The sequence below is a fragment of the Silene latifolia genome, chromosome Y (genome assembly GCF_048544455.1).
Source record: "Silene latifolia isolate original U9 population chromosome Y, ASM4854445v1, whole genome shotgun sequence".
Taxonomy (NCBI): Eukaryota; Viridiplantae; Streptophyta; class Magnoliopsida; order Caryophyllales; family Caryophyllaceae; genus Silene; species Silene latifolia.
This window is the reverse complement of record NC_133538.1, coordinates 314,941,673-314,961,659: the sequence shown is the minus strand read 5'-3', so window position 1 is coordinate 314,961,659 and position 19,987 is coordinate 314,941,673. Positions and strand designations below refer to the sequence as shown.

The window sequence follows — 19,987 nt, the reverse complement described above, 5'->3', positions numbered from 1 at the left end:
AAGTAGTAACATATGCAAGAGCCAAATAACCACAACTGTGTATTACTTTTTTAATAAAGAGGAAGAAATTTAGTAATTACAAAGAGAACAAGAAATTTAGTAAAAACAAATAATCGAAAGAGAGAATAGCGGATATAGAATAAATTAAGCACAACTCAATTAAAAATCATTAATGATTAGAGTAACACACTTATATCGTTACAATAACACACTTAAACCATTAGAGTAACACACTACATCATTGTTCCACACTTCCGCTATTGTTGTTCGTCATAAAGAAATGTACTTAGTTAGATACACATAAGTCACAGATGAACCGGATCAGTAGCAATTAACAAATGATGATTTTACTAAAAGAATAGTATGATGATCCAAAAAAAACACATTGTAAAGAATAACAAAATAAATTGATCAGTGGTACACAATATAATGAATTTCTAAAATACCTTGGCATAAGCGATTGAGGCATCAAACAAGAAAAACCTAATTAAAAAAAATTGAGATCACTACCTAATAAATCGTAAGATCAACGAATAAATGATTTTGACGATTAATTAACATAATGATAACATATAAAGATGTTAAAGAAGAACATGTAAAACCTTCATTAATTTAAAAATAAATCTAACCTAATTGCATTGATTTAGAAAGATCAAAAGATGAGGAAATAATAGTAAACCTGCATCTAAGATTAAAAGAAAAATTTCGATCGCATACACAGGTGACGATACACTATCAAATTCCTTGCCGTCGCAGATGATGCGAATTTGGGAGAGCATGAGGAGCCAACAGATGAGAGAGAAAGTTAAATAAGAATTTATGAACATTCAGAGTTTCAGACACCACGCTCACCATTCCTCTCCCCAATCTACCACCACCACCACCACCATCACCGACCGCAGAAGCCTAGACGATCGCCGGAGTCGGCTCTCTCCAACGCTGGCGACGCTGACCACGCTAATGAGCCACCCTCCTCTTCGTCGCTTCCTTCACCGGCGACCTCGTATGGATTTACCGACAACGGTGAGGAAGACCACTTTTTGACTCTAAATTTCCCGATTACATCGCCTGCATAGTTAGTTTTATGAAATTCTACTTCCTTTTTTGTAGTTCTAGCACTTAGAAGAAATTTCAAATTATGGTGACGCGGTGGTTTAGTCGTGGGTACGGTTCCTTCACCGGCCTCGTTGAGGGGTCGGTGTTAATGGTTCATGGGTGGGTGAAGTTAGTGGACGGTGTTGCGTGGTGGGTCAGGTTTTAGTCGTGGGTACAGTTGGTTAGTGGTAGACTAGTAGTTGCATAATATATGACCGCAGATACACAAACTAGTACTACAAGATACACAAATCGACTTGTGTATCTGGAGTATTAATTTATGATAACACATGAATGCGTTGATGAGAACGCATCAATTAGCATTCTGGCTTGCAAAATGTTGGTTCTGGATGCAATTTGTTGCTTTTTCAAGGTCGTACACGAGAGTACTCTTGAGTCTTATGGCAGCAAGTTAGTCCAAATATAACTAATAGTATAAGTATAGTATATTTAATGAAATCGTGATGCTATTTTGAGCTAATTTTATTTCATTGGTATCTTTAGTGGTTGGTGTTTTTCAAGTTTAGCTTCATGGGCGTTTCTTTTTCAATGATGTATGTTTTGATGACGAATGTTGTGTAGGTGATGATTGATCCAAATGCGCCACTACTACAAAATACGTAATAGACATCTCTTAATATGCATCAGATATTTCAAAAAGTCTGATGTATATGTTTATACATCAGATATTTGCAAATATCTGATGTCTATTCATTTATGTAGACATCTGAGTTTTGCAAAAGCCCATGCCTATTCATTTATGTATTTTTAACTTACATTATACACATTAGAGCATTTAAAAACCGATGTATATCGAATCTAAAAATTTATAGGCGGCAACTTTTTAGTACTTTAGCGCTTTCATTCATATTTCATAGAACATTACACCCAAACTCAATTTACTCTCCCTCATTATTCTCTAATCCTCATCTACAAATCACTCAAAAGCTCTGTCACCGCCGCTTACTCGCCACTATGGCCGACCTCCAGCACTGCCGCCGCCGCCTAAGTCACCATCACCGCCCTTCATGACTTCCGACAACACCCAAGTCTGCATCCCTCAATCGTTCACCTCCGTCACTCGCTCAATCGTTCGCCAACACCACCACGACGTCAAGTTACCGCCATCATTACTGCTCCGTCACATTGTGGGTACCGTTTCAAAGAAGTTTACTTATTTTGTATACTATTTAATTTTAGCTTAATTTGATCTTGGTTTATGTTTATACCAAATTAGGGATTTTTCGTTTGGATTTGATGGTGTATGCGATTCATTTTCTGCTATTATTATTGTTCCGCTAGTTGATTGTTTGAATCCCCAATTTTTGATTTCTTCATCCCAATTTTTATTAGTTTCGATTTCAGTGTGTAAATAGGGTCGGCCCAGATTTATCTCCACTTTACCATGTCATAGTGTTATTCGGATTCTCCCATATATCGTCATAACACCTGCGATAGTATTTCAGGTACCAGGTGGACACAAATGCATTGAATTTGGGAGTATTAGGACTGGTGGTGCTTCTATTATGGTCCATGCTCTTCTCCAATTTGGTCTTGTTGGTATCCTCTTAATTGCTCTCAGTCTTTACATGTATCGGGGTTAGATTACTAATTTCACTAGCTAACCATGTTTTTCAGACTTCAGATTATCGTTTGAATGATTAAATCATTCCTAACTTCTGTGATTCTGTTTGTTTGTCTATGATTCTGTGGACGGTTCAATGAGTACTGGTTTGTAAAGTTGCTTTCAGTTGATTTTCTGTTTGTATATTCCATAAGAGTATAGTATGGTGTTGAATTATGATTGTGTACTACTTGTTCTGTTGTAGTTGTCGAATAAAAAAGAGGTTGGTTGTTTTATTATTGTGCTTGTTTTTAATTTAATTCTTTTTTGGTCGTACGATTAGTGCATAAAGGACTGTGACCAAACTGTGGAAAGAGGGAGGGAACTTCGGTCGGATCACAAGATGGTAGCCAGGGCTTTGACAAGGAAAGGAACTACATTGGTGAAGTTGGCAAAGGTACCTTTCACTTGACATACTTCTATGTCGTGTTGCTAGTATCGAGCTTGTTTCTATGAGAAACTAAGAAGAATTTTGCTTGCACCTTGAGTCTGTTGTGTGGTATATTATGCACCTGTTTCTTGTGCAATTAAGAATAGTGCAATTCATCATTTAGTTGTAACTTAGATAGTTGGCATGTTGTGTTTAACACTTGGGCTTTGATCATACTGTAGTGCTTGTATATTCTAAAAAATATATTTGTTCTGACCACAACTGCATATTTAGAACAGTCTCCCCTTTTCCTTAAGATGGAAAGCACATAATTTTTAGTTAAGTGATTCTTCTGCCTTATTTTTGTGCCATGACCAGTTTGTGCTCAAGAGCCCGGATCAAGTATTTTTCTCTTGGTACCATCATTAATTTTAGTTTGAGGTCTCTTTTACTTAGCATAAGATATGATTTTGTTGCTAGAAGCAGGTAATGTCGTGCATTATACTTCGTACTAGTTAGGTTGGTTTGTCATTATAAGCACTAATTTTGGTCCTGTCATGCCTGTATTGCAAGATTAAAGATGGTGCAGTGGAGAATTTGGGTATGGTTTATGGATTGTAATCTTGGTCTCTTCTGTATTTTTCGTCAGGTAAGCCTGTTTAATTTTAGTAGTAACTATTATGGAGTACTACAAAACAAACAAACGAAATCTTGCATCTTGAATTCTTGATCCATGGCCTGGTCAGTTTGTTACCCTTCACGACATATAGTCCTAAATATCATTTTTTGCAGGACGAGGACGAGGCACGGAGTTTACGATGAAGCTATTCCCCACTTTGAGTTAGAGTTATGTACTGAGAAGGAAGGTCCATGGTACGATATCCATCTTTTTATAATTTGCTTATTTTACGTCGAAGAGATGTTTTAATCACTAATGCTTGGAATTGCGTCGTGGTTTTCATTTTTAAGTTGTCTCTCTTGGTTTACTAATTGAAGCTTTATATGTTCATTATTCACTTTGTGCAAACCAAATGACTTAGATTGTCCGTGTGAGAATATGCTAGCTATTTGTAAAGTACTCCCTGAGGTTTAGTCGTTGAATCATTTAGTTTTAGACGCTTGCTTGGAAATACGGATTATCGCACAATTGTGATGTACTACTTATGAATCTTACTTTTAAGAATATTTTCTTCAAGTAAACTTTAAGGATAACTTATAAAAGGTAGCATAATTTTTTCTATCTCAAGCAAGTTATCGTAATTTTATCATGTGGTCTAATTTATCGTTTTGCCATTTTTCTCTTTTTTCACAAATATTAGTATTGTTTTTTAGTCAATATGCTTATTTTTGTTTTGTAGTATTTTGAAGATTTCCGAAGGACTTATACCCAACAAATTCTTGACGAGGATAGGGAAATATGGATTACATTTGTTCTCAAACACACACAAGTAGAGGAAGAAGATGCTACATGGGTTGATCAAAGAGAGTTGGTTGGGTAGTTGCTTTTTTGGTGGTGTAATTTGTAATCATTTGTTGTTACACACACAACAGAAGTGATAAACAGAGGAGCATGAAAGCTTACTCGTTATATATGTGATCATGTGTATGATTAATAATGTATTTGGGCAACAATATCGCAATATTTTTTTTTATGAAAAATATAATTATAGACATCGGTTTTTTTGGATATCTGATGTCCATGGTGTTGAATAGACATCGGATATTTTAAACAACTGATGTCTATATAACATATAGACATCGGATTTCCTAAAAGTCTGATGTCTATTTTTGAATAGACATCAGACTTAAGACCGATGCATAAGCATAAAGAATATACATGTGTCAACTGTGCATCAGTTGTAAATTCGATGCCTATTGATGAAAAAGTCTGATGTCTATGATGGTTTTTGTAGTAGTGCGCCTAGCCAAAGTAGTCTAGTTTTAAGGAAAAACTTGCATTGGTAAGTACACCAAACAATTTTGATATCAAATTTGGTGGTGGTGAAGTTGCTTTTGAATACATGAAAGACTTGTCATCATATTGAATTTGCCTATGTTTTGGAAGAGTAGATAGTTTTTGCTGAAACTAGAGTTTGGTGACGTGTCTACTAGCCCTACATATATAATTAGGAAACCTACTAGAGTGGAGACCTTCTTATCCTATCATTCACTCACCAGCTTTTGCAAGAAATTTATAGTTCAGCCGGTATTTTCCGGCTTTTTAGTGGTTACAGTTTTCCTCGTGGACTATCCACTTCAGTCTAAGAGATAATTGGTTTACTTCTAAATCTGTTTATTCACCTTAACATACAAGTGCTTCAGGCACCTTACTGTTCATTTGACGCATCACTTTGCCACTTTTACCTTCAAAACGCGTCGTTTGCAATTTGCTCATATTTCATTATCTTTGTCTGGGGGTTGAGGTTTGCGATTTGTCGCTTTTATTTACTCCTCTTCCTGCCTTATTCTGCTTTGGTCTCTCTCTGGGGGCAATGATGAACCTAACAGCCTTTCGGTCTTGCCTTTCTTTTATCTTTTCCTGTTGGCAAACAAACAAAGACCTTTGGTTTAAATAAAGGGAGAATATATATGTATTAATTTGCATTAAGTTCTAGCCGCTGTCAATTTCATAGATTTTAGTACTTATTTGGTGAGATGGAAAAATTCGCTTTCTAGCTTATGATCCTATATGGCAGCTCTTTTGTCAAGGTGTGTTTTGGATGAGATCTTTGATTGAATTTAAGCTAGTCTAATGTTGTATTGAGGCTTGATTAATGTTAATTTCATACGGTTATATTTCCTGGGATCTACTGACACTACGATTTACATTACATAATTGTACGGTTCATAATACATATCAGCAAGAAGTATTTAATTACCTGGTTGTATTTCACTAACCTATCACTTACGCATAGAGCATGGTCTTGAGATGTTAGAATTAAAATATCGGATCAATTTGGGCCAGTAATAGAACAAAAGTAAAAAAAAAAAAAATCATATGATGGCTAGCTACAGTGAGAGTTATCTTCCCGCTGACCGGCACAACAGAAAGATCTGCAATAAAATTATCTTCTGTTTCACCACTGTAGTAGCTGACCATGACACCCCACCCAGCTGCCTTTAAGTCTATCGTGGCTTGGATGGATTCAGTCATAGTACCAATTTGTACCACCTCACGTGCAAATACCAGTGAACATTTAGGGCTTCAAGGATTATTTGTAATTTCAAAGCTAAAATAGACGTTATACTTATATTACTCTTTTCAAGTTCCTTTCTCAAATCGCAAATAAATTCAGGCTAATTTCTGTTTAGTCTTGCTTAAGACGGTCTTAAGCTAAGACCTCTCACAACGCCTTTTACATTTTAACATTATTTAAATTTGTTTGAAGTGTCGTCTTAACTTGTTAGTTAAAGCGATCTTAAACAAAATTTGTGATTTGTTTATTGAGTCAATTAATGTGTTCCGAAGAAAAAAATGGTGGCATTCTAAATAAAACAAATAGTACTACCTACGTCCTAAATCCTAATAAATAGTTATCTATTGTCTGTTTTTGTGACGGAAAATTTAAACATATGTAACTATTAATTAGGATGTAGTGGGTAACATTATGATACCTTCAAAAGAAAGACATTGCAAGCCTTTTTCTCAATTGCTTCAGCTATTCTTTTCAGATTAGTTACTTAAGGGTCCGGAATACCTTAAAATTGGTTCTGGGGTTTTCCAAGTTAGAAATCTGTTTGACTTAATCTAAAACATTTAGAGGGTTTGAGGAGCTCTCGGTCGTGATTGATGGTGGGAATTCTACCTTCTCTTGATTAAGTAGTCCAGATAGAGTTATGTATCTAGCAATTTAAAAGAGTGTAACTAGCTAGAGGTATGTATCTAGCAACTTAAAGGAGTGTATCTGGCTAGCTAGAAGTATGTATCTAGCAACTTAAACTAGTGTATCTAGCAACTTAAAGACTTAACTTTGTGAGCTTTTATCATTTGATGTTTGAGTCTATTAATGTGTTTTTTATATGAGGTATACACCGACGCTTGTTTCGCGGCGTTTTTTAAAAAAAAGTTGGATTTTATCCAATTAGTCTAAACTTAAGGCGCTTTTGGGAAAGCGCTTCTAATAAGTTTAGAGGGTTGTAATGACTCTCGGTTTGTTTTGTAACTGGTTTGTATGTACTCATATATTATGTAGTATATAAAAATAGTACACCAGGCCCCAAACTGTGTATCAATTTCGACCTATAGCATGCTGCAATGTAGTATATAAGGTAATATCCAAGCTGCTATGTGCAAGACTAGCTGATGTGTTGCCTGCTATCATTGATCCTAATCAGGGAGCTTTTATACAAAATAGGAGTATTCAGGAGAATATCCTTATTTGTCAAAATTTAATTAGGTGCTATGAAAAGCCTAATGCATCTCCTAGATGTCTATTTAAAATAGATCTCCAAAAGGCATATGATACAGTGGAGTGGATATTTGTTGAAAAACTCCTTCAAGAGCTAAGATTCCCTGTGGAGTTTCAGGAAATGTTGATGCAATGTATAACTACAACATCCTTTTCCTTATCCCTCAATGGGGAAATGTTTGGATATTTCCAAGGCAGGAGAGGTCTCAGGCAAGGAGACACACTCTCCCCTCTTGTTTTCACATTATGTATGGAATACCTGACAAGATCTATTAAGTATGCTGCTGCTAAATTTGAGTTCAAGTATCATCCTATGTGCAAGCAAGTGCAATTTGCCAATCTGATATTTGAAGATGATGTGCTCCTTTTCTGCCATGGGGATGCCAAGTCTATGATGCTGCTACTCTAGTCTTATTCTACTTTTTCTAAAGCATCTGGTCTAAAAATAAGTGCTGAAAATCTAATGCTTATTTCAGAGGGGTGCCTAATCAGCTTAAATAAGACATCCTGAGTGTCTCTAGATTTGTAGAGGGTAAGTTACCCTTTAAATATCTTGGCATGCCAATTCAAACTACTAGATTGCAAAAACAAGATTGTGAATGTTTAGTTGAGAAGATCTGTAGTAGAATTCATGGTTATGGAGCTAAAAAATTCTCATATGCTAGGAGACTTGTCTTGGTGAGAGCAGTTTTGACTACTTTACATTCCTATTGGGCTTCCTTGTTTGTTCTACCAAAGGGAATTCTTACAAAAGTGGAGGCTGTCTGCAGAAACTTCCTCTGGGATAACTGTGCTGACTACCATAGGGTTCCAATGGTGGCATGGGACACTGTGTGTAGGTCTAAATCAAAGGGTGGGTTAGGAATTAAAAATTTGGAAATGATGAATAAGGCTCTGATAGGTAAACTGGTCAATTGGATTGCTGAGGATAAAGATACTATCTGGGTCAAATGGGTGAAGCACAATCATCTGAAAGGACAGAATTGGTGGCAGTATAAGCCTGGTGCTAACACAAGCTGGGTGTGGAGGAGAGTCTGTAGGGTAAAACAGGACCTGACTGCTGCCTACACTAATGGGTCATGGGATATACAGGGGGTAGGATTCTCTACTGCCAGATGTTATCAATGGCTCATGGGGACTCGTCCTAAGGTCAGCTGGGATGGGGTGATATGGAATGAATGGGTGGTACCAAAGCATCAATTCATGGGGTGGATTCTTGCCCATGGAGCTTTCAAAACCAAAGACAAGTTGATCAGATATGGGGTGGACATTGATGATAGTTGCTGGTTATGTGGACATGCATCAAAAGACTTGGAACATCTCTTCTTTGGGTGTGATTACAGCAGCAGGATAGTCCAGCATCTGCAGCTGAAAACTAGCCTCAATCTACCAGCTGGCAATGTGCTGGACTGGTGTATACATGCTACTGGTACTAAGATGCAGAGAGGAGTTCAGGCAGGACTGACTTTGGGAGCTATATATCATGTATGGCACCATAGAGATAAATGCAGGAATGATGGTGTTCTTCTAAGGCCACAGAAGGTTGCTACAAATATTGTTGATGACATGAAGCTAAGAATTCAAGGTAGAGACAGAAACAAGCTTACTTACTTAGAGCTAGATTGGCTTAAGGAAGTTGGAATTATGTAATTGGCATTAGTTGACATGTACCTCATGAACTACATTTTTTGATATATATATATATATATATATATATATATATATATATATATATATATATATATATATATATATATATATATATATACATCTCACATTTCACCAAAAAAAAATAAAAATAGTACACCTTTGTCTAAAAAAAAAGAAAATGGACTACCGGACTTGAATGTTTTATGACCGCCATATTCCCTTCTAATTCTCTAATAAAAAAGCCCTTATTCACCATCTTCATTGAGCAGTTATACAACTATCAATTGGAGACTTTGTGAAAGTAATAGTCATCATACGGAATTAGGTACAAAGCCCGGCCAATCTTTTTAGGTTTAAATTATCTTTGAAGTTCAATTAGATTCAATCTCATGTCTTTCTTTCGTTTTTGTTCTACTGAAAAATGGGGTTTCATTGATTTGAGATATACATTTCAATCTCATTGTCTTTCTTTCGTCTTCTCGGCGTCCTTTTGTTCAATTTTCTAGCCAAATTCTGGTGAGTAGCACGCTAATGTTCAATCGTTTCAGCCATGGTTATGCTTTTCTCTGATAATTTGGGGATTTAAGTTAAGTTAATTACGTTTTAATAATCAAATACATAGACTTATGACTGACGGTTCAGATGCTAACCAATTTCCTTATTTGTGCGTAAGCAGTCCATGGTTCTATTTTTCTAAGGCCTAGAAAGTAGAGACGAAGGCTGAGGAAATCATCGCATTAGCTCTTAGTTCGAATAGTCATTTGTTGTAGTTATATTTGTACAATATATATTATAGTATGTAAGTTTTATATAGTAACTTAAAGGAGTGTATCTAGATAGGCAAAAGTATGTATCTAGCAACTTAAATGAGCATATCTAACAACTTAATGTGATCAAACAAAGGGGACTTGTATTCTAAATGGGAGTCATTTCTTTTCTCAATTTATTTATCTTTCATCCATCTTTAAATCACCATTTCTTCAATCGAATCGCTTAAAATCTTCGTCGTTTTTTTCACCCTTTCTTTTTCATTCTTCAACTCTTGCAAAAAACATTTAAACTCTTCAAGTAATAGGTGCCCAACCAATTGTTTCATCTCACTTTTAATGCTCTTCATCTGTTGCACAACTTCTTAATTTATTACTAAGCTAATGAGTGTATCTAGCTTGCTAAACATGTGTATCTATCAAGGTAAGTGTATCTAACAAGTAAGTGAGTATATCTACCAAGGTAAAGGAGTGTATCTAACAATCTAAAGGTGTGTCTTTAACAAGATAAAGAAGTGTATCTAGCAATCTAAAAAAGTGTATCTAGTACGCTGGAGATGTGACGACTATCTTTTTAAGTAGAACATGAAGTTTATGTTTATTTAACTTTAAATTAAGGTTCAATTCAGTTTATATTGTTGTATCGTGAATCGGCAACTTTGAACCAAGGGTGCATTGACAATTTGACACTCTGCCCCTCTAGGCCTCCACCAAGTCAGCTTTATCACCATCGTGACTCGGCAACTTTGAACCAAGGATTGTCATATCATGTGAATCTTTTGACAACGTGATGATTAAATTCAATCAAGTTACATAAAAACGAGCCCATTTTCTCTCCATTTTCTAAAAAGAAATTGAGAGGCAAGTTCCTATTAACGATCCGGATCGCATGTGGACAACATCTAACGGTTCTAAATTTACGCATAAAGATAAAGGAAAATGAAGATGAAAGGGGAAATTATTATTTTAAAGAGATTGTGAGAGGAAATGGAGAGAAAGGAAATGGAGAGGATCCATTTCCCATAAAAACATGCCATAGAATCTTATTTTACATGTCCAATATTATCACCATCATAAAGTGGGTACATTATCTAATTTAAAAGGTTAATTTTATTCATACAAAAATCACAAAAATGAGTAAAGTCTCCCAAACGTGTACAATATTTAAGGTCACAAGTTTTAAAATGGCAAATCAATTCCAGTTAAATTCCAGGGAATTATTTTGAAGTAATAATGTTAAAAATTAAAATAATTAAGAAAATATTATCTAATAAGGTAAAGGAGTGTATCTAGTAAGGTGAAGACGTGTATCTAGCTTGTAAGAGATGTGTATCTAACAAGGTAAAAGAGTGTATCTAGCATTCTAGAGGAGTGTATCTCGTGTACCAAAGATGTGCATGTAGCAAGGTAAAAGAGTGTATTTAGCAAGGTAAAAGACCGTATCTAACAATTTAAAGGAGCCTACCTATGTTGCAGAGATGTATATCTAGCAAGGTAAACGATTGTATCTAGTAATCTAAAGGAGTGTATCTGGCTTGCCAAAGACGCGTATCTAGCAAGGGAAAGAAGTGTATCTAGCAAGGTAAAAGAGTGTATCTAACTTGTCAGAGATGTGCATCTAGAAAGTTTAGAGCATCCACAATGGTAAGCTAGTTGCTACTAGCTTACCTTTGCCACATAAGATTTTCAAGCTAGAATATTTTTAAGCTACAAACTACTACAATGGTAAGCTACTAGCTTAGTGTTGTTGCTTAAACGCACCATATGTCAACTACGTTCCACAACACTCTTTTAATTAATACATTTACTTATTTTACCTAGAAAATAAAAATTAAAAATATTTAAGTGTTGTTTTAATTGGTAGATTTTTTTCAGAGGCCCATTTGAGCTACTAGCTCCATGGAGCTACTACTCAATTCAATTTAGTTTCAAGATACGTGTAAAAGTGGTCGATGGTTAACTACAAGTAGAATTTAAAACTTTTTTATTTGCAAATGTGCTCTTTGCTTAACCATGGAGATCTTTCTTAAAGAGTGTATCTACTATCTAGAAATCTAAAATAGTGTATTTAACATGCTAAGTTGGTGGCATATAAATAGAGTTTAGTGGTCTAAAAAACCGTTCCCATAAAACCCACCTGAGGTCCTTTGGGGATCACTTAACAAAGTATCCCAAATACGAAGGCTGTCTTTGAAGCTGAAATTCTTTAATTTGGATTAGAAACCCATTTGAAAGAAACCGTTCACAGATTAAATAACCGATATCTCAAAATTATTTAAAACTTATAGATTATTCTCTAATACAATTTGAGCAATAACTTATTAGGATGAGTTAATGAATGAAACAAATTGATCCATGAGAACAACAACATTAGCTGGAACAGGATCGAACAAGTGAAACAGATGATTCTCACCATGTGTTTCAACAACTTGTATATCTCCTTTCCACCCACTCTTCACCAACATTTCTTTGTAATGGAATCCCCTGTCCCTCAATTCATCTTGTTCCGCCACCAAAACTAATATCTTCTCTCCAACCAGCTCCCCTAACTCGGTATCCATTCCCGGATTAATCAATGGATCATCGGACCCAATACTAGCCGGGTGTGCAAATTTCCACAACAACTTATCTTTAGTAGTGAAGACCGTTGCCATTACTGTAACTACCTTTGACATGATCGTTGTAAGCTCCGTTAGTGCCAGATACACACATCATACATGTATCTAGTAGTATTCATAAATACATGTATCCGGTAACAGTACTTCATGTATCCACCCCAAACTATAAACTACCACGCTATTACCACCACCACCACCTCAGCCCGAACAACTAATTGAACCTATTGCCAGCACCACCATGGCTACCTTAGCCCCAACGGCAATCCAGGCCCACCTACACTCGTGACATGACACACCACCACACCTTCACCCCACGAACACCACCAAATTAGCGCCATTTCCCCGACCAGCACAAACCCTTCACGCCGAAGCCCATCAACAAGCGACCACTCCCATCGACAACCACCTTAAACGCCGACCACATTAGCTAAGTCCGGCGAGAACATTTTACCGTCCCGAATTCTCCGACATAAATCCTGACAAACTTGAATTTTCGAACTTGCTATTCATTTGCGGTGTACCTACAATTTAAATCGCAATCTCAGTTTTCATTAGTATTCAAACAAGCTCCGATTGAATTTAATAGAACGATTCAGGTATTGCGAGGTTCGTGGCCCAGTTCTACCCCACGCCGACAACTACTCCTTGGTGAACGACGTCGGAGTTGCGTCAAAGTCGCCGACGGTAGAAGATGGTGGCTGGGGGAGATGGATGGATAGTGGGAAATGAGAATTGGGAAGGTGAATGTACGTATGAGTTGAGGAAAGAGATAAAGAGTGATTCAGGTATTGCGAGGTTCGTGGCCCAGTTCCACCCCATACCATAAAGGATCCAAACAAACAACTAAAAATATTAAAAACTCACAAAATTAGCCATCAGAATTATAGGTTTTTGTATTCTAGAATTTTATAAATAAATCATTCTTGTGAGTATGTGGTCTATATAGGGGCTTAGGTCTAATATGATGAGTAATCATATATGTAAAACTTTATCCATAGATTTGGTTTCATATTTCATATTGCCTAGGTCTTGATTGGATGTCGCAACCAAATCAAAGATAAATACAATAGACACAAATGAATGTAGTAATAGGGGTCGAACACAAGGAGACGGGAGATGCTATACAAGTTATTATGGGGTGAATTCTGTCAATATCGGTTATCAATTGGTTTGGTTGGGTTTATGAAACATAAATAATAAAGGAAGAGTTTAGGGAGGTCGGGTCACACATGCAAATTATGTAAATGCTCAAGTTAAACATAGGAGTTGATAATATCGTTAATTGTTTAGGCTTAAAAAAAACCCAGCTCTCGGCCTTATTTTCAACCATAGAACGGGTCCTAACTAGCTCTCGCTATGGCTAGGTCGTCTACTAACACTTGTTTAGTCTAATTCAATTTCATGCCTCTCGACTTTAAGTGAATTAACAAATTTAATCTAAGATAGTGGCCAAAAATCAAAGACTAACAAAACAATGCAAACATGTGATAGAAACTTTCAATCGATATAATAACATCCCAATTCAACAATTGCTAAAACTATTTATGCATGGCTTCCCTTAATCCCTAGACTAGTGAACTATTCTTGCTTAATGATAACTAATCTAATGACAAATGATAAAGTAAGCATTATAATTAGTAAATAGAAACGACAAAGGAATAACAAAATAATAATAGAAATGAGATTACTCTATAATGGAAATAGAACTTGAATATAGAAGAACAAATACTTGAAATAGAAATTGTAAATGAACTTGAAATGCCTAAGGAAATTGTTTATAACATAGAGGAAATGTTTAAGGGAAATCTAATCTAAACTAAAGTAAGAACTGAAATGAGAGTATGAAAGTGGTGTAGGAGGTGTGTTTGAGGTCCTGGATCAACACCCTTTATATAGGAATATAAGACGAAACGTAAATAATAAATGAGAGGGTAACCACGATCGGGGACACCACACCCCAATCGGGGTCGTGTGGTTTTTGCTCGTTTCTCTTAATTCCATCTTAATTTGTATAGAGAATCCAATGCTATGTCTTAATGCCTCTTAATTCCTTCGGTTGAATGCTCATATGGAATCCAAAATGGCATCCTAAGCTCCTTGCTCTCAACTTCTTTATGGGCTTCATTTTATTTATCTATGTCCATTGACCCATTTGGATATATTCATGCTCGGGTTTCTAATTTCTTCCTAAAATGCCCCTATATTTCTCGAAACACCTTTGCATGGTCAAGACTTGCTCTTATTAGGCTCGTGAACTTGGGTGAATGCTAATTTGATTGGAAAAAGCTACCGAGTGCTTTATTTCCTACAAAATGTAATGAATACGAGCAAAAATACTTAGAACATGGAATTAGCTCACAAATACACTAATAGAAGTGCAAAACCGGGCTAAAATAGGGGGTTAAAGTATAGGGTTATTTCATAGGAATAATCCAACCTATACCGCATCTTCTCATATTAATCTGAACTATACTTTAACTGAGAATAAACCCAACTTTAGATACCCCTTTCTCAAAATAGACTTAGCCAATTTTGACTTGTTATATGAGGTTAAAAATGACCTGATGGTGATGTGGCAATGACAATAATTATAATAAACAAAACTAAAAAAACAAAATAAAAAGAAAGAATCATTCCTACACTCTCACCCAATCACCCAACAATCTGAAATTTTTTCCCATCCACACTACCATCACGTCTCCATTAAACCCACCACCAATCGCCACAACATCACCACCAATACGCCACTACCTGTTGCCGCACTGCCACTAGTCGTTCGTCTCAACTGTCTCCGTTCACCCGAGCCCTTGTAACTTCCATTGGCGTCTTTTTCCTTTTTTATGTAGCGTGATTGGCCGTGGTTCCACCGCCGCATCCACCACCGTCCCACCATTACATGTAGGAGCGGTATAGTTTAGAGGAATGAAATCCAGATTTTGGAGTTGATTAATTGAATGATTGCATCTATGAAGACGAGAATAACGTCCAGAATCGAGATATATAAGGGTAGATGCGGCACCGATTAATGAGTTCGTTGATAGTTTAGAAAGTTGGGCGTCCATGGGGAGTATAATTTTGGCGTTTGAACTTGAATATTCATTGATGAATTGTTGACACTAAGGAGTAATTGATTAGTTGAATTGTTATTGGATGTCTTGGCTAGCCACGAGTTGAGACTTTGTTTCATGTGTATTTCAAGTACAGATTATTCTGAGTAGATGCGGCACCGATTTGACAATCAATAATAAGAAGATTCAATGATGAGTGTAAATGTTCATATGATGAAGAAGTTAAAATGGTTGATGAAAGAGAGAGATGAGTTAAACGAGAGTTTAAGGATTTTTGTTTTTTTTTTCTTAAGTGTGACCTGATTAACAGGTAGTAGGTTACTTGGTGTATTGTGAGAAAAATGAGCGCATAGTTCAGATTATTCTGAGTTAAAATGTAGTTTGGATTAATATAAGAAGGTGAGGTATAGTTCGGATTATTCCTGTAAAATAAACATAAAGTATATATAAAATGGACTTATCAAACTCCCCCAAGCTAAACCCTTGCTTGTCCTCAGGCAAGCACACAACATAATGTGTGACAAGGAAAAGGGTAAGAGCAACAATCATCCCAACTGCATGCAATTTCCGTCAAGTAACTTTAAAGTACAATGAATCAAATCCCGAAACAATATGGGCATCGGGAAAATGCAACAACATGGATGAGATTTACATGACGGTACTGCACAAAGGACTTCACATGAACATTTCGACTCTTGCATGATCTTATATAACATTGGGCTCCTCACGGGAAAACACTCACACTCATATTATGAATAGGGCAAATATATGTGAATGTGACACTCTCCTATCTATGACTCAAGAGAATGCGCCCGCAATCTAGTATGGTAGACATTCCAAATCAACAAGATAATGCTAATCATGATCAAATATGCATAAGAAAAGAAACCAATAACAAAAAAGAAGGCTAGGGGGAATAAGTAAGAAGGTGGAAAGATGTTTTTGGTCATGTGAAGCTAATGTCAAGCTAGTAACTACCCAAAAAGTGCAAGGGTGCTTATTCCGAACCTTAACCTTTTCCAAGAGCAAGAACTAGAGCAAAAAATAGGATGATGACTCATTTTTTTCATTATAGCACAATAGACTACTTCCCAAAACAATACATTTCAAACATGTAAGCAACTCATATTTCTTTTTCTTCTTTGTTTATAATTTTTATCATTTTTCTCATGCTTCTTTCTTTTTCTTTCTGTTCTTTTTTTTTTCTTTTTTTTTCTATCTTTTTCAACTCTCTTTCTCTTTTTCTTCACCACCATTCACCAAATTATGGGAATTAGCAATCCCGTAACAAAAATGCTCACAATAGTGACAAATAACCATATCCCAAATAAGAGATTACCCTAATCACAAGTAGCAAGTCACTAGCTCAACAAAGGTAAGCAATGTTATATGTTGCTAGGAAAATGTGCAAGATTTAGGAAATATTTGTTGGCAAACAAGTGAATGGCTTCAAAATACAATCATGATAGCAAAACTCATACAAAATGGAACAAAAAACCATACTTGTGCGTATAGCTGTAACGCACACCAAGAGGAGAAACTACACACACCTAAATGAGACCGGATAAAGATGCATCGGCCTTTTGGAGGCTCTACCTTACCATATGTGTAGCTTACCAATGTCAAGATCAAGTCTACTTTGTCCAAAATTCATCCAACACCCACTATGTCAAGACATCCCCATGGTTCAATAAGCATGAATCATTAGCTTAAAAATCTACAATGAGAAATGCAAGGAGGAATGACATTATGCATAAGACAAATGGTTGAATACAACATGGATATTTTTATAAAGTTTTTAAACTTTTTCAATTTTTTGGATTTTTCAATATATGAAAGCAATTAAATATCTAGACTCACTAAATCCCTCCCCCAAGCTAGAACAACACATTATCCTCAATGTGTGACACAAAGATAGACAAACAAAAACCAACAAGGGGAGATGGGATGACACATGCGAAAATACAGAAAGGAAAAAAAGCTTACTAAAGTGTAGAAGCCTCCCCCAATCTAGCTTGAAAACGGGGTAAGGTCCAATGCATGTAGCAAAGTACCTGCAAAAGACAAGCTACTACAAACTAAAGCAAACTAAATGTCTTATAGTCTTATCTATTACATCAAAACCAAATTGAAATAGAAATTGTTCAAAAAACTATAAATTGTAAACACGAGTTGCCTCCCGAGAAGCGCAAATTTAATGTCTTGCTAGACTTGTTTTTCTTCAGGTGACACAACCATTTTTATCTTTAAAAATCAAGTCAAAGTCGTTAGAAGTCTATCATATACCTGCGCATGAGCAATACAAAAGCAAATGTAAACAATTGATAAGATATAAGCATGAAAGATCAAAGGTAGGTAAAGATAAATATTATCAAAATGCGCATTAGAGACTTCGAAGAAAATCACCATACTACTCCACTCATCACCCAGAGATGGAGCATCATGCTTAAGACCATAAAAATAACCGTTAGTGCACAAATTATAATCATGAATGGTCTCAAATTAGTGGTATGAAAACTCAAGGTGGTAGGACTCATAAAAAATGGGAGGTGTATCCCACTTAACCTCTATGTGTGGATCACTAAGTCCTCCATCAACCTTAAATGGGTCATCTACATACCATGTGAAAGGATTTTCAAAAGTTTCAAATGACTCGGGTAAAACCTCATCTGTTTCACTATGGTCGGGCTCAAGATCACCCATAGCTAGCATGTCATCTACTACAAGGTCATTGTCTTTAACATGAGCCTCTAAATGGTCAATTGGAATGACACTAGGGGGACTTTTAAAAGAACAAGTTGGACAATCATCATCGTCATCCAATAATTCAAAATCATTAGGGGGAGAAGACTCACATTGGGAAGGTAAAAAGGCAAAAGGAGAGAAAATAGGCTCATGTGGTATCGGTTTCTTTTGAGAAAGTTGATCCAAATGAGCCTTAGCAACTTTGAGCCCCTCTTCGATGCGCCATAAATTTAATTAGCGTGCTACCTCCCGCAATTAACATTGGCTAGCCATGAAACTCAAGAAATTCCGAAGTTCCGCCCTAATCATGTAGTAGACTCTCCCATTACTCAAGTTTAGAGCCATTTCTCGGGTCCCGGAGTTCATGCCATCAAGCACGACATAGGCTATGTAAACAACATCAATGACTTGTCCAATGGAGATGAGACTATTGGTAAAGGCATAAAATCGGTCAAGATATTCATGAAAGGGCTCATTGTCTTGTTGCGTGACGAATCCGTTCATCATTATGGAAGACCAAGTTTTATTACCTATAAAATAGGCACTAAAATTACAAGGAAACCGAGAGAACAATCCCAAGGAACAAGTGTTCCCCGGGACAAATAAAACAAGAAAAAAATCAAAACCTAATTAGCAAACAAAACTGTGCTCCTCGGCAACGGTGCCAAAATTGGATAGGATGTCGCAACCTAATCAAAGATAAATACCCTAAACACAAATGAATGTAGTAATAGGGGTCGAACACAAGGAGACGGGAGATCCTATACAAGTTGTTATGGGGTGAATTCTATCAATGTCGGTTATCGATTGGTTTGGTTGGGTTTATGAAACAATAATAATAAAGGAAGAGTCTAGGGAGGTCGGGTCACGCATGAAAATTATGTAAATGCTCAAGTTAAACATAGGAGTTGATAATATCGTTAATTGTTTATGCTTAAAAAGAACCACCTCTCGGCCTTATTGTCAACCATAAAACGGGTCCTAACGAGTTCTCGCTATAGCTAGGTCGTCTACTAAAACATGCTTAGTCTAATTCAATTTCGTGCCTCTCGACTTATAAAAGTGAATTAACAAATTTAATCTAAGATAGTGACCAACAATCAAAGACTAAGAAAACAATGCAAAAATGTGATAGAAACTTTTAATCGATGTAATAACATCCCAATTCATCAATTGCTAAAACTATTTATGCATGGCTTCCCTTAATCCCTAGACTAGTGAACTATTCTTGCATAATGATAACTAATCTAATGACAAATGATAAAGTAAGACAAATGATAAAGTAAACATGATTATTAGTAAATGGAAATGACCAAGGAATAACAAAATAATACTAAAAATGAAATTATCTTTATAATGGAAATAGAACTTGAATATAGAAGAGCAAATACTTGAAATAGAAATTGTAAATGAACTTGAAATGCTCAAGTAAATTATTTATAATATAAAGGAAATGCTTAAGGGAAATCTAATTTTAACTAAACTAAAAACTGAAATGAGAGTATGAAAGTGGTGTAGGAGGTGTGTTTGAGGTCCCGGATCAATACCCTTTATATAGAACCATAAGACAAAATGTAGACAATCAGTGAGCGGTAACCCTGATCGAGGACACCACACCCCGATCAGGGTCATGTGGTTTTA

The 19,987-nt window shown here is 36.0% G+C and overlaps 2 protein-coding genes across 5 annotated transcripts; both read left to right on the top strand.

Moving 5' to 3' along the window:
- Nucleotides 1–649: 649 nt before the first annotated feature.
- On the top strand, nucleotides 650–4,714 carry LOC141633742 (uncharacterized). 4 transcript variants are annotated; one of them, XR_012538518.1, is made up of 7 exons: nucleotides 650–1,023; nucleotides 1,678–2,243; nucleotides 2,562–2,655; nucleotides 3,003–3,116; nucleotides 3,663–3,738; nucleotides 3,882–3,962; nucleotides 4,448–4,714. XR_012538518.1 is itself a non-coding variant. In XM_074446161.1 (7 exons), exons 2-6 carry the CDS (start codon nucleotides 2,124–2,126, stop codon nucleotides 3,909–3,911), a joined length of 423 nt encoding a protein of 140 aa, XP_074302262.1. In that variant the 5' UTR covers nucleotides 650–1,023; nucleotides 1,678–2,123; the 3' UTR covers nucleotides 3,912–3,962; nucleotides 4,448–4,714. The 4 variants fall into 4 exon arrangements, 2 of the variants coding, with proteins under 2 accessions (XP_074302262.1, XP_074302261.1); XM_074446161.1 differs by having other exon boundaries at nucleotides 2,562–2,651; nucleotides 3,670–3,738; XM_074446160.1 differs by lacking the exon at nucleotides 1,678–2,243 and having other exon boundaries at nucleotides 2,562–2,651; nucleotides 3,670–3,738.
- A 3,342-nt stretch (nucleotides 4,715–8,056) lies between these two features.
- LOC141631230 (uncharacterized) lies at nucleotides 8,057–9,148 on the top strand. Its single transcript, XM_074443930.1, has one exon. The coding sequence runs from the start codon at nucleotides 8,057–8,059 to the stop codon at nucleotides 9,146–9,148; it is 1,092 nt and encodes a 363-aa protein (XP_074300031.1).
- The last annotated feature ends 10,839 nt before the right edge of the window (nucleotides 9,149–19,987 follow it).

Bases quoted from the DNA above. Each gene is read 5' to 3' on its own strand.
- LOC141633742 (XM_074446160.1), top strand. From the start codon at position 820: ATGAACATTCAGAGTTTCAGACACCACGCTCACCATTCCTCTCCCCAA. The intron at 2,652-3,002 runs GTTGGTATCCTC...TCGTACGATTAG, and splicing joins CTCTTCTCCAATTTGGTCTT to TGCATAAAGGACTGTGACCA. The intron at 3,739-3,881 runs GTAAGCCTGTTT...CATTTTTTGCAG, and splicing joins TCTTCTGTATTTTTCGTCAG to GACGAGGACGAGGCACGGAG.
- LOC141631230 (XM_074443930.1), top strand. From the start codon at position 8,057: ATGCCAATTCAAACTACTAGATTGCAAAAACAAGATTGTGAATGTTTA.